The sequence below is a fragment of the Erythrolamprus reginae genome, chromosome 1 (genome assembly GCF_031021105.1).
Source record: "Erythrolamprus reginae isolate rEryReg1 chromosome 1, rEryReg1.hap1, whole genome shotgun sequence".
Taxonomy (NCBI): Eukaryota; Metazoa; Chordata; class Lepidosauria; order Squamata; family Dipsadidae; genus Erythrolamprus; species Erythrolamprus reginae.
The window spans coordinates 95,168,989-95,183,798 of record NC_091950.1 but is presented as its reverse complement, the minus strand read 5'-3'; the positions used below and the strand labels follow the sequence as shown (position 1 = coordinate 95,183,798).

General features: G+C 37.9%; 1 protein-coding gene across 4 annotated transcripts in view; it reads right to left on the bottom strand.

Moving 5' to 3' along the window:
* Positions 1-14,810, bottom strand: part of AMBRA1 (autophagy and beclin 1 regulator 1) — a 160,634-nt gene that overhangs the window by 73,473 nt on the left and 72,351 nt on the right. For all 4 annotated transcript variants that reach the window (XM_070760229.1, XM_070760215.1, XM_070760222.1 and 1 more), the window contains 2 exons: positions 8,966-9,046; positions 8,760-8,860 (listed from right to left, as the gene is read on the bottom strand). In XM_070760229.1, the coding sequence (XP_070616330.1) occupies positions 8,760-8,860; positions 8,966-9,046 (182 nt within the window). The remainder of the gene's footprint in view (positions 1-8,759; positions 8,861-8,965; positions 9,047-14,810) is intronic.

The following is a 14,810-nucleotide window of genomic DNA, read 5'->3' as shown; positions in this document are numbered from 1 at the left end:
AAGAAATTTGATCTACGTCTATAATATGTCTGCCTTCGAAGTATATGTGGAGAATAAAGTATAATTTCTCAGCAGTTCATTATCGAGGTCAAACAAATCCAGCTCCATGTGTTTACGATATCACTCTGAGGTCCGGTGCCATGTCCTCTTGGACATGTTCCAATTGTCAAGATTCTCCTTAAAACAATGGAGAAAAATATTGACAAAATGGGATGAGCCTGACTACAATGAGTTTCCTTTAGGTTATCCAACACAAGAGAGTACCTTCTAAATGTCATGTGTGCTACACTCTCAAAGTCAAAAATAAATAAAAATAAATAAAATAAAATAAAAGAGGTCCCAAAGGGGACTGTATGCAGAAAAAAGGTTATTCGATTCAGGTCTGACGAACAGCTTGGAATACGGTTTCCAAGGCAACTCAACCAGCATGTTTACATTTTCACTTTCATCATTAAAGAAAAATGTGAAAGGTAATTGGGTTAATTACTGAAGCAAAAGCCAGCATACTGTCACTAATTGTCCATTCACCTAAGGTGTTTAAACACCAGTTCTAATTGCTATCAAGATAGAATCATTTATAAACCTTTTGTCTAAATGAGTATCTTATATAAAAGGCAAGCAATTGTCTTTTTACATTTTCAGAAAAGTTAAGTTTAAACTTAGTATTCCTAATAAATATTCCTAGCTGCTATTATATAATGAAACTGATGACAATATTATCTGTTGTGGTACCTACCCTCAGTAACAGCCTTCCACCAAAAACCCTACTCTATTGGCCTTCGCCAGCAAAGGTTAACAGTACGATTGTTAGCAAAATCCTACACAGGCAAATTTGGAAATGAGGATGGTGTATGAGGCGCCCCAAATTTCGTTTTGTGTATACAGTATACTATAGCTGATTTTTAAGTTGTATATTTGTTTTATTGATCTATATTGTTAATCTCCCAAAATTATTTGGGTGATCCAGGACTGGTCTGGAATGCACATTGATGTGCGAGCTGCACTGAGTACAATTCAAGGTGATGGTTATCGCTTTTAAGGTTTTAAATAGCATGGAATCAATAACGTTACTTTTGGGAGCACCTCTCCCTAGGGATATCTAACCATCCCACCATAAGTCAGAATGGATGCCCCATTCTGCAGGTCCCTTTCCTAAAGTGTTGTTATTCACTTTAAGTTCTCCAAGGCAGATCCGCCTAGGAAATGAAGGTCTATAATAATACTATTTTTTATTATTATTAAAACTCCAGAAACAGAATCTTGTAAGTATAAATGTTCTTTCACCTCTCTGCTCTGTCCCTTCCTCTTTGTGTAAACTACGTGGGGGCGTATCTGAAACATTTACTCACATTACATTATTGCTTGGAATTCAGGTCCCTTTCATTCGACCACTGCCATGGTAGAAGTCTTTTTTTCTTGTCAGGCAGACAACCAGTTGCACATGTGCAGAATTCAAGCTAACTACTTTATTATGTAGTTAGCTTGAATTCCGCCTAAAATACAAAAATCTCCCCAGTCTTGGGAGTAATTAAATAAAGCTCCAAGGAATAAGGGGTGTGGGATCCCAGCCCTTTTGTCATCATAATGATTCCAGACTAACTAATTTCCTTTACTCTTTACATCTAGTGGGCCCTAGAAAGTGCATTTTCTCCACAGCTGGCTCTGCCCTGTGGAACACCCTTCCCCAGAGATCTGGGAACACTCCTACCCCAGTTTTCAGAAAGTTTTAAAGAGTTAGCTCTTTCCAAAAGTTTTAAGATAAAATGAGGCTGCAATCTATTAAGATGAAATAACAATAGCACTCAGACTAATATACTGCTTCATAGTGCCAACAAAGGATAATATTTGCAGCTCCGGGTTGACATAAGGGGTCCCTGATGCTCTCTGAGTTTGCTTGTTTTCTTGACAACATTTCATTACCCTAACTAGGTAACATCATCAGTGCTAGGAGGAGTGCTCTTTGTTGTCAGTGCCAGGCTTCTAGAAATTCCCTGGCATTTTTCAATGGGGAAAATGTGACAATCGTAGACCAGGCCAACTCCAAAAATGCCAAAGAACATCCAGGCTCTGTCTATGTGCCCGGACCGTTGGGGGGGGGGGGGGGGAGACACAGGAGAGAAAGAAAGGAAGGATGGGATTCTTTATTGGCCAAGTGTGATTTATGCATTTGTCAAGAATCATGAGATACAACACTTAATGATTGTCATAGGGTACAAACAAGCAATTAGGAAACAATCAATATTAATATAAATTGTAAAGATACAACAAGTTACAGTCACAAGTGGGTAGAGATGGGCGATGAGAACAGTAATAGTAATACAGTCTTAGTGAAAAGTTTGACAGTGGTGAGGGAAATATTTGTTTCGCAGAGTGATGGCATTTGGGGAGGGAAACTGTTCTTGTGTCTTGTTGTGCACTGCTCTATAGCATTCTTTTGAGGATAGGAGTTCAAACAATTTATGTCCAGAATGCAGAGGGGCAATAAATATTTTCATGGCCTTCTTTTTGACTCGTGCAGTATACAGGTCCTCAATGGAAGGCAGGTTGGCAGCAATTATTTTTTCTGCAGTTGTGATTGTCCTCTGAAGTCTGTGTCTGTCTTGTTGGGTTGCAGAACCGAACCAGACAGTTATAAATGTGCAGATGACAGACTCTGTAGGATTGTATCAGCAGATTATAGGGCAGTTTGAGCTTCCTGAGTTGGTGCAGAAAAAACATTCTTTGTTGTGCTTTTTGGATGACGCTTTTGATGTTAGGTGACCATTTTAGGTCTTGAGATATGACAGAACCTAGAAATTTGAAGGTCTCTACTGTTGATACTATGTTGTCTAATATTGTAAAAGGTGGTAGAATGGGAGGGTTTCTCCTAAAGTCTACCACTATTTCTACGATTTGGAGTGTGTTCAGTTCCAGATTGTTCCGGTCGCACCATTAGGCTAGTTGTTCAACCTCCTGTCTGTAAACGGTTTCATTATTGTCTCGAATGAAACCAATCACGATTGTATCATCTGCAAACTTCAGTAGTTTAACAGATGAATCGTTTGAGATGCAGTTATTGGTATACAGTGGTACCTCAAGATACGAACCCCTCGTCTTACGAACAACTCGTGATACGAACCCGGGGTTCAGAAAAATTTTGCCTCTTCTTACGAACTTTTTTCGAGTTACGAACCGGTGTTCGGAGACTGCTGGGAAGCCGCGCGGCTGTTTTAAAAGGTGACAGCCGGGCGGCGGGGCTTCCCAGAAGCCTCCCGAACGCCGGTTCATAACTCGAACAAAGTTCGTAAGAAGAGGCAAAATTTTGCTGAACCCCGGGTTCGGTTCGGGGGGGGTGCTGGCAAGCCCCCCAGGCCGGCTGCGACCTTTTAAAACACCCGCGCTGCTTCGCAGCTGTCTCCTGAAGCCGAACGCGGAAGTTCGGCTTTGCCGTTCGGCTTCAGGAGACAGATGGGAAGCGGCGCGGCTCTTTTAAAAGGTCGCAGCCGGCCTGGGGGGCTTCCCAGCACCCCCCCGAAGTTCGGGGGGTGCTGGGAAGCCCCCCAGGCCGGCTGTCACCTTTTAAAACAGCCGCGCGGCTTCCCAGCAGTCGCCGAAAGCCGTTTTTTTGCGGGGGGGGTTTTGGTTGCACGGATTAATTGACTTTACATTGTTTCCTATGGGAAACAATGTTTCGTCTTACGAACTTTTTGTCTTACGAACCTCCTCCTTGCACCAATTAAGTTCGTATCATGAGGTATTACTGTATAGAGAGAAGTGGTGAGAGTATACAGCTTTGGAGGGGGGGGGCTGTACTAATTATATAGGTATCTGATGTGATTTTTCCTAGCTGTACCTGCTGCTTCCTGTCTTGTAATCCACTTACAAGTGTATTCAGGTACCGCTAGTTTAGTTTAGTAATGTCCAGTATGATGATATTGAATGAGAGGGGGGGAGGGGGGGGGAGGGAGAAAAAGAAACCCGGTCACATGACCACCAAGCCACACCCACAGAAACGGTAGGGAACATTTTTTATATTTCGTCACTGTCCAGGATGCTATAAGATTTTTATGAAGTTTTCCTAATTATTGGGTCGGGGGATATTTTTATTGTTTTATGTATTGTCCAGGATTGTGGTAATGATGCTGTATATGCAATTGTATTGCATTGCTAAAATGCTTAAGGTGAATGGCCATATATACATTCCAATCAAATCCTAGGTGAGAATTCCTGTTTTCACATGCTAATCCAAACCATGGTTTCAAGATCAATATATTCCACATATGTACACTCAAGAAATCTATTCTGTCATTTTTCCTCATAATGGTTAACCGTTTAACATCTTTATCTAGTCAAATCAAATATTATTGTGTAATATAGAACCTACATGAATATATTCACTGTTTGGATTAAAGGCAGCTAAAGCAGTTCATACATTATTTATAGAGAGGTATGTTCTAAGATTAACAAAATCACCTTCAGATTGCTATACATTACATTTGGATTGAAGATGTTTCCACAATGAGTTTCACTATGAACAGTAATGTATTATGATGACCTTTGTAAAAGAATAGCCAGGAAATCACAAAATGATTTTTTCACAAGATGAGCACAAAATATAATAGGACTTTTTGAAAGTGGCATTACTCACTACTTTGCTACTATAAGTTAATGCCTGCGTCAAGATAATTTAAGATGACATCAAAAAAAGAGATTAAAAAAATGTATGCCAGTTCTTTAAAAGAAAGCAAAAATGCAATTCAAATATTTTAGAAAGTCAAAAATTAAAATAAGCTAAACAAAATATAATGAAAGGTAAAAGATTAATCACACTTAAATATAAAGTAATTGCTAAAATTCCAAATTACTGAACAGAACATAGCTGCAAACCTAAAACCAAGATTACATAAAACATTTAGAGCCACAAAGGACACCCATAACAATTCTTCTATGCTTAGTTTAAAACTGTGAAGAAACCAAGTTCTTTAAGCAAGGTCTAACATGATCATATTGATCAACAGCCTTGTTATTGTATTTCATAGCAATCTTTTCATATTTGGTGATGTCTGTCATAATTTGCCCAGTAAATAAATCTGTATCTATGTGCTAAAATGTCCTTTTAAAGTATTAAAGTATTTAAAAGTATTAAACTTTTAAGATGTTCTTTATGAGCATGCATACTAAAGATAAAAGACTGATTTCAAAAGAAATAACAAAAATGGCTACCTACAAAAGGAGCAATAGTGTTCAGAATGGGGAGTAAAATCAGTTGTAAACCAACAAAGCAGAACTGGAAAAGAATCTGCTGTGTTGCCTGGCAGCAAATTATCACCTCCCAGTGAGCCATTTCCACCCAACTCAGAATCCAAAACAGAAAAGGAAATGATGTGTCTTACAAAAAGCTACAGGCCTCTCTTTCTGACAGCTTAGAGATGACAGCTTAGAGATGATTAGAATCTCAGAGACTTATTGCCATGCCCAATGAAGTAATTTCTAATGATCAACGAAGGTGTCTTCCTCTTTAAATATGATGCAGGAAGTTACATAAGTATGGGGGGGGGGGAGAATATCTATAGCAAACAACTTAAGATAGAACTAAAGTATTTGGAAAGTTGTGGATGTCTTCGGGAGTTGGGTGGCATATAAGTTGAATGAATGAATGAATGAATGAATGGATGGATGGATGGATGGATGGATGGATGGATGGATGGATGGATGGATGAATGAATGAATGAATGAATGAATGAATGAATGAACAATGTATCAGTGATTATCTCTGGCCCACTAAACGACTATCCTACTTCTGATTATAAATGCACATGCACACAGACACAGTTGCTGATAGTTTACTGTTTACAAGAAGATAACAGTACACAAAGAATGCAAACCAAAACAGAGCGTCTGAAAATAGTTGGCATGAATGGTTGCTTTTCAGAAAAGCACACAGAAGAATAGTCAAAATCCAGTCTGAGATTCTGAAAGTCAAATCAGGGTTGTCAACAGAGGTGGGCTGCTGTCTGTTCGGACCGGTTCAGGCAAACCAGTAGTTCTGACCACTAGCTGGGCCTGCCCACCCATCCTGGTGCTATCCCATCCTATGTATCTCACTTTCTGGCTCGTTCCCCCTGTCCATGCAGCCCAGTTTATTTCCATGCCTTATCCACTGTACTCACTGTGGCTGCTCGAGAAAGAGTGCTAGAAGCTGTGCGCATGAAATTGTTGTGTTTGAAGCTCACATTTTCGGTTCTGCAAACTGGTTATTAAATTCACCATGTAACAATTTTCCCCAAAAAAATTGTTCCCAGTTATTAAGTGTGTTTTCCTGATTGTTTGTACCTTAAATGAATAGAAAAAAGTTATTCCCTGTAAACTTTGCTTTTGTGATCAGCACAATGATATTTTGAAATTGATATATTTTTAAGGATATTCGCAACATTTCTGGAATTGTGAGAACTATCAAGAAGTTTCTAGAACTGTCCAGAATTATCTAGAACTTTCTGGGACTGTACAGAATTGTAGGTAGCTGTATAACTACAGTTATATAGTGCCACTATAGCCCTTCCTGAGAGACAGAGAGACAGCATCTAATTGATTGGGATTGCATAGTAAGTGGGCAATGGCCATCACAAAAAGGGGGAATTGACTTAGACAGACAGGTGTGAATTCAATATCTATTCAGATTCTGATAACAACAGTATTCACACTTCACCCCACACTCATTACAGGAGGAGCTTAGGAATGTAAAAGTATATATTGTGTGTTACTCTGGTACCAGGTGATCAATCTTGCTCTGCTGAATCCTCAGTACACTCTTGTACTTTAATACTGCATGGAATAAAGACCATTTTTATCAAGTTTGGAAACATCCTTTTTCCTTACAGTACACAGCAACTTAGTCAATTTAGATGGCATCAAGAGGTTGCATACATCCAGCAGATGCATTTTGCTATGTATGTGGCCAGTTTATAAAGACAAGAGCGAAAAAGTACTCTGTGGAAGCATCTGCTAAGATGTGTGAGGCCTACAAAGCATACTTCGGCATGCCTGTTGGTGACCAAGACAAACCATGGGCTCCTCATTCCACATGTGAAGATGCAAAATCGTTTGTTTCTATAGTAAAAATGTATATTTTTCGTTGCCATGGTCACAAAAGCGAAGTTTATGATGAATGTAAGCAATTTTTAATTTGTTTTAGACATAAGCAATTGGAATATAACATTTAAAGCTGGGAACAAAATTTGTGTTACACGTGAAACTCACCTCTGATTGTCAGCCAATCCAGAGGGCAGAATTCTACAAGAAAAGTCCAAACGAACATCATGCAAGGCTCAGGGACCAGACAGTTGCTTCTGAGGGATCAGAGGTCAGGATTGCCCCTTAAATCAGGATGTAGCCAGCTGTCTCTAATCAAGAGATTTATTTGCCTCAGAACATCCCTGCTCTCTAGTTGCTGGGAGTGGGGGGTGGGTGAGTAGGGAAACTTTATATGATCATGACCTGGCTTTTTCAGATGCTCAGGTGGTGCCTATGTTCTTTATGTCTCCTGAGACCAAACATTCCACATGTCATTCAGGAGCAACTTCTTCACATTCAGGGTCATTGATTCCTGGCTTGTGATAATGAATAATTATCCTATCTCTTTGTGGACTCAAACAAGCATATACATTGAACTTTGATTTTAGAACTTGAAAAGACAGACCACATGAGCTAAGTCTAATTTTCAAAAATATTCCAGAACAAGATAAATGTAAGAAATAATGCAAAATATACAGTGCCTTTAAATACTAGAAATATTAAAACAAATGAAATCTGAATGGGCTTTATCATGATTTTTCCAAACAAGACATTTTTTTCTTTGTTCAAGAATACAAGACTTACAAAATACGAACTCTTAATGCCAAAGAGATTGTGAAGTCAATAGTTTCTAGCCATCGCCAATGTCTGTTGATGAAGACTTAATAATATCATATCTTGTGATCATATATAATAATTACATTGGAGACAATTATTACAGTTCTAAATCTTTCCCAGATCTAATTTGGTACATGAATATTCACATAATTCACATTAACTACATGTTCTTCTATTGTTCAACTTACAATAGATTTTTCTCAACTTTTTACTTTAATGCAATTCAGAAAGTGTAATATATACACACGCTTGAACATAGTGCTTTTAAAATCCAAATGCACAAAAACTATTAAATTATCTTCACATCTGGTATTGAACAAAGGTCAACTTATATTCCTCAAATCACCTCTTTAAAATCTGTCATAAGAAAATTTAATTTCCAGGCAGGGTCCTATTTTATTTGCCTCCTTCCCACTCACTTAAATTCTACAATTTCCTGAACACCATAAGCAGATGCTGCCAAAATTTGAATATGCATCTATTAGAATCCTAATTGAATCTGAACTGTTCTTATGAAACTTTCCAAACCAGGACATGAACAAGGCACCCTATAATTGAATTAAAGAAACCTGGAACAAACTAATCATTAGCTTGTCAGAATGTTAATTTTAAAAAGGAAGGAAGGAACAGGACCACTTAGAAATGAAGGCTTTAACATATTTGCCCATCCTCTTTTTGGATTCCATTCTAGAAATCCATCACTTGTACCTTATTTCATAGTACCTACAAAAAATGTATCCGTGCGGATTTAGTCACTCACATGGAAATATATTCTAATTTGAACAGACAATAGAATCACGGCAGAGTTTGGTTTTCATATTACGCCTGATTCAATAATTTCAATATTACAGTCAAAAATAGGGAAGACTTACCTGCTAAAACTCTATTAACAGAAGAATGAGTGGCCAACCCAGGCTGTCCACGTTCATGGAAAATTCCAGCGTAAGGCAAATACTCAGGCAACAAGAAGCGTCTAAAAAGGAGAGGAGAATACTGTCAAAACTGCTGTGAACCTGATAAAGACATGAGTAATAGATAGACCATATCTTACATGCATAATTAGTTATACAGCTCTTACCTTGGGACGAAGCGTCCAAGAGATGGTGCAGACATACGGGCATTCCGAGGGGCTCGGTGTCTTGACCTGTCTCCATTGTCCCTTCAGTGAGGGAAAAAGAGGGACTTTTTAATTATTTATTCTTCACAGCAAGGTCAGATTCAGAATTCTTTCTCCTAAACTAATTACAGTAAATACTGAAGTAAAACAACTTCCTTATAACTTAATGAATTATTGGGTTGTCTTTTCACCTTTGTAACCTTCCTCAAAAGATTAGGATACAACTTAATAAAACACTAACACAATATCATATTTAACATTCTCTCTCAATTAGATTCACCAGAATCTTAGATAGTAGTTTGTACAAACCGGCAAGTCTACATTGGCAGCAAAAGTGCACAGATCGACAGAGAAAAACAGGCTGCTTTTCATTCTTCATACTCTTTTTCTCTTTAGATCATTAGGTACCAGATCAATAGTATACACTTTAAGACCTCCTGCTAGCAAGACATCTGAAGCATGCCTCATGTAGTTTTACATGAATTATATGATCCTTTCTTATCATTTCCTTTGCTCAAAGGGAGAAAAGCTCAGAGCATTACAAAGTTCAAAAATACAATTTAAAGCTAAACTGCAATATAGAATAAAACTAAAACTAAAATACTGTAATTTAATTATTCACAAGCTTTGCAGAGTTTAAACAACCTTGCAAAGGAAGAGGTAAGACATCTAAGAACAAGTGTGGCAGAAGTAAGGATGGTTTGGAAGGATGAATGGGGATGACCGTGGCTAGTGACCATAGGTTTTGTAGGAAACTGGTCCTGTAGGATTTTTCAAAGATTATACTTAGTGGTTCAGCTATGGCTGTGGAGAGCTTTTTTAGGAAGTATGCACATAGTCCATCAAGTATGATTGATAGGGAAGGTTTTAGGCTACATAATGCTTTTTCAAGTTAAGTTAGAAGTTAATTTTCAAGTAAACAGAATTATAGAACAAACTACCCCCCGAGATACGTAAAGCCCCCCATCCTACTGGGTTTCCAAAAGGCCTTGAAAACCTGGGTTTGCTGGCAGGCCTGGGGGCCATGAGAATTGACATCTCCTTATTCCGGCCTGGACATGAATTGACTGGGATGTTTGTTGGTATGAATCTATGGCATGAATGATCTAATGGGGTTTTTTTTTATTATGGAATGTTTTACTGATTATTTATATTGTTTTATTATTTTATTGCTGTAAGTCCACCCCGAGTCCTTAGGGTGTGGGCGGCATATAAACTTAAATAAATAAATAAACTTAATTAAATAAATAAACAGTTCTTGTTTCTGTATTTCAAAGATCTAGAGCAGAGATCTAAATTTAGAATAAGGCAACTGGAAATTAAAAAAAGAATCGTAAACTTAACAATTTTGAGGCAAAACAGTTTTTCCCTTTACGTTATCTTACATTCTGCACGAGTAACTTCTGGTTAAGATTCACATGCAACTATGAAAATCCTATTTCTATTACCTCAAATACTACAACAGCTGCAAAATGAACCTTGTCTTTGTTCTCAGGAGAATTTGCTGTAGAAAGCCGATAGAAATCTATTTATGCTTAGAATAGTTGTTCTAAGATATGAGAAAAATCTCACCCAAAGAAGTTGGTGTGGCTATATTAACAAAGCAAGGTCACTGCTCTCTGTTCAGATATAAAAACCCAGAAACCTTCTTAGTATATAAAGATAAACGGATAATGTTTTTTCTTTCCTTAACAGAATATAACAGTGAAGAAAGTTATGTCTGCACTGTGAAAAAAAAAGTTTTCAAAACAAATCAACTATATTAAGATTAAAATATTGTTGATTCTAATAGCATTCCAGGGAGCTTATTTCAAAGTAAATGTATCTCAAGCTACTAACTTATTGATTTGAACTGTATATTTGTAAAGTTAAGGAACCGTGTACCTTTTATTTCTTAGACCAGGAGTCAGCAAATTTTTATATGGTCTGCTACTTAAAAATGAATGGACAGGTGGCCAATTGCCAGGCCCAAGCTTCAGTTAAGCTGCTGGAGCAAGTGGCAGGTCTGAAGATTGAAGGGGAGGGCTATATAATTTTAGTACTGTACAGTCTAGTTAAGAGCCAACTCAGAGGCAAAATTCCTCAGCATCTGTTTACTGATAACCTTCCTTTCAGAGCAGTTGGTAATACTGCGTGGAAAATTAAAATACTCAGCTGAAATTGTCAAAGCAATCTAAGCCTTACAACTCAGAAAACCAATGTAAGAAATGTATCAGTTCCTTCAAGAGCCAGGATAACTGGCAGATTATTAACATAACTGCCAGGTTAATTTTTTTTTTAAAATAGTCATAGACATTCTAATTATGCTTAATTTACATTGCCTTCGTAAGTATCCAATAGTAGATTTTCACGGGTATAAGTATATGTACGTTTTGGTGTGTTCGGGTCTTTTTCCGAGGAAGATCAAAAGTGTATCTGTGATGTTTCAACGAGATCACACTCGTCATCTTCAGGCTGGTGTTTTGGACTTCGTGCTGCTGTGAATAAACTCCAACCACACTTTATTTGCAGCAGCATGAAGCCCAAAACACCAGCCTGAAGATGACAAGTGTAATCTTGTTGAAAAATTGCAAAGACGCTTTTGATCTTTCATAAGGAAAGACCCAAACACACCAAAACGTACATGTACAAGCACGCGCACGCGCACACACACACAGATAGACACACACACCACATATATACAGTGGTATCCCTACTTACAAATTTAATTCATTCCATGACCAGTTTGTAAGAAGCAATTTTTCCCATAGGAATCAATGTAAAAGCAAATAATGCATGCAATTGAGGAAACCACAGGGAGGGTGGAGGCCCTGTTTCCTGCCAGGAGATGCCTAGAGAGGCCCATGGAGGCTCCTCCCTGCCTTTTCCGGCCCTGTTTCCTCCCAGGAGATGCCTAGAAAGGCCCCACGGAGGCTTCTCCCTGTCTTTTCCGGTTATAGTTTCGGAGGCTCGGGTTTGTAAGTGGAAAATGGTTCTTGAGAAGAGGCAAAAAATATCTTGAACACCCAGTTCTTATCTAGAAAAGTTCATAAGTAGAAGCATTCTTAGGTAGCACTGTATCTATATTAACCCCTTTTTTTCTGAAAAAGGAAAAAGTCTCAATTAGAATTTAAGCGTTTTTGTTTCAGTACTTTAAAAACTTAAATACTAAGACAAGACAAGCCTACTGAAAGTTTAATAGCTCAAAACTATTCTCATAGAAAATACAAAAATATGCATCTTCATAGAGTGGTAATGATAGTAGAGTTGTGCAAATCCTTCCTAATTCTCAATTGTCTCATTCATGGATTATTTTTTTAAACAGAAACTAACTTCCAATATTTACTACATACTACTAGTTGACAGTCTGACTGGACAAATATGAACAGATAACTGAGTCACTACTTTCAATACAAATGAGCTGATGGGCATATAAGATACTAAGAAATTCTTATTAGGTTCCCTCTGTAAGCAAAAGGAAGATGAGTATGTTATTTATATCATAACCCAATAAATATAATTGCTGTACATATGGATCAAATCATCACATAAATAAATGGCATTAAGAATAAAGGAGAGACAGTTAAAGGGGAAAAAACCCAAATGCTTTTCTTAAAATCCAATCTTAAAATAATGCAGTTCAGATTAGCTAACAAAAAATATCTCATATTAAAATAGAACAATTTTAATATTTTGAAGAATTCCATTAGCACCAAGAAATGTATTCTTACTGGATTTTCATAAAAATGGAGAAATGTGCTGAATGCTTTAAAAAGCATTCAAACTACACAAAAGCATTCTTTTGTATGTATTAAACTATAGACACAGTCTCCCAGGGGATGCAGCAATAATAAAGTCAGCTTTGATAATCTCTCATACAATACAGGTAGTCCTAACCGTACCATTTAACCATTTGAACCATTTATAACCATAATTCAAAGTTGTGACAACCTTGGAAAAAGTGATTTATAATCTGTTCGTGTAGTCATTGTTGTGAGTGTTCCTTGTCCACCTCAGGTCTTGCCTGATTCTGAAGAGGATGAACCTGCCCCCTAAAGATACCCTGAGCCAGGGCATAGGAAGCTGAGAGCGAGAGTGAGGCAGACAGTGACTAGGGAGAGCCAGAGGGGGCTGATGTGACAATGGGAGATTTGTCTATGTCAGATAGTGGGAAAGACATATTAGTGAATATGTCGATTAACCCACGCTATCGAAGAATGGTTAGAAGACAAGAGGAGATCCAGAGTAAAAGGTATTAATCCACAGCCTTAATTCTTTGAGATGTGATGTCACTTCCAGACTATATAAAGGAAGGTGTCTGGGAAAGGGGGGCATGGACTTTCAACCTTTGTTACATGCAGCTGAGATACTGTGGCGAGCCTGAAAAGAAATACTAAAAACCATGGTCTCTGTCTCCCAAGACATTCTATGCTGTTTTCCTGTGTTAGCAAAAGTAATATGGCAAGGATTTAGTTTTGGTGCGCTTCCCAGATCCAGAGTCGAAGCTGCTTCTTTGCTTCATTCTACTTAAACTCTGCATTGCAATTTATGTACCTTGCTTGATTGAAAATAAAGAGTGAATTTTATTACTAAGAAGTGATTTCCGAGGACTTCCGGGGTGGCACGTTGTCGAAGCAGAGCTGGAGGGTGAGCCGCTGCTCTCCCAGCACAACTTTTTCTGCTTTTTTATATTGAATTGGGTGCCCATCTTGGAGAGGGGGGCATTGTAAGGGGTGGTCACACCGTTTCCGATGAGAGGGTTGCAATCCCTCATCGAAGCGGACTTTTAGACTGCCGAGACCAGGTAGAAAAAAAGCTAGCGTTCGCTAGCCCGTAGACATGGCCGCCACCCAAACATCGAGGAGGGGAATAGATCGATGAACAGCGGTATTTACATTAAGAATCTTTTTTTACTACTCCTTGGGTGCTTTCAGTGATATCAGCTATTTGGAAAGACAGAGAAGCTCCGACTTGAATAAGCGGCGATGATCCATTCTCAAAAGAATTAGAGCAAGATACCAGATAACCAAAGCAAGAACTGAGCAATTTCTTGGTAATTTAACTGCTAACATGAATTAGCATTCTACTGCTTTAAAATTAACTGTATTTAACATTTAATATTTCATGGGCTTGAGTAGGACAGCCTTTTATTAATTCTCCCCAAACAACTCATTTAAAAAAAATATTCTTAACTTTCATTCATTACTCTGCTTCTGTGGATATATTCATTTTATTCCAAGACAGAGCTGCATAAAATAAATGGGCAGCCTAGATTAACATACTGCATATCGTTAAATGTAATAAAAAAAAGTGGATTAAGAAAAAATATTTTAAAATAGGACAGATGGTAAGCAGAGCTATTGCTTTTAATAACTAGGAATCTGGTTATGAAGGATTTGATTACAACAGTCCTGAATATATCCTTTCTATGGTAATCTAAATCTCCTGCATGACAATAAGAAATGAAATTGTCTTATATATCTGAAATAAATAATAATCTCCAAGCCCCTTTTCTATACTATAAAGAATATAGCTTTTATTAAATCCAGATGGTTCCTAAGGGTTGCATATGCCCTATTTCTTGAATCTTTTCCTTCTTCCTGTGCTGCTCCACTATAATCGTCTAACTTTTGCAGTTTGTTTACTTATTACAAACGATTGTATGTGATTCTAAGCAACTTGTAGCAAAACATACAGAACATACCAGAGATCAGCAAACTATTACCTATAAGCCAAGCCTGGCCCACCTGATTTAACATGACCATGCAAGCTAAGAAGGGCCGGGGCAGTCAAACTCCCAGTGTAAAGGATAGGTGTGAGGCAGGCA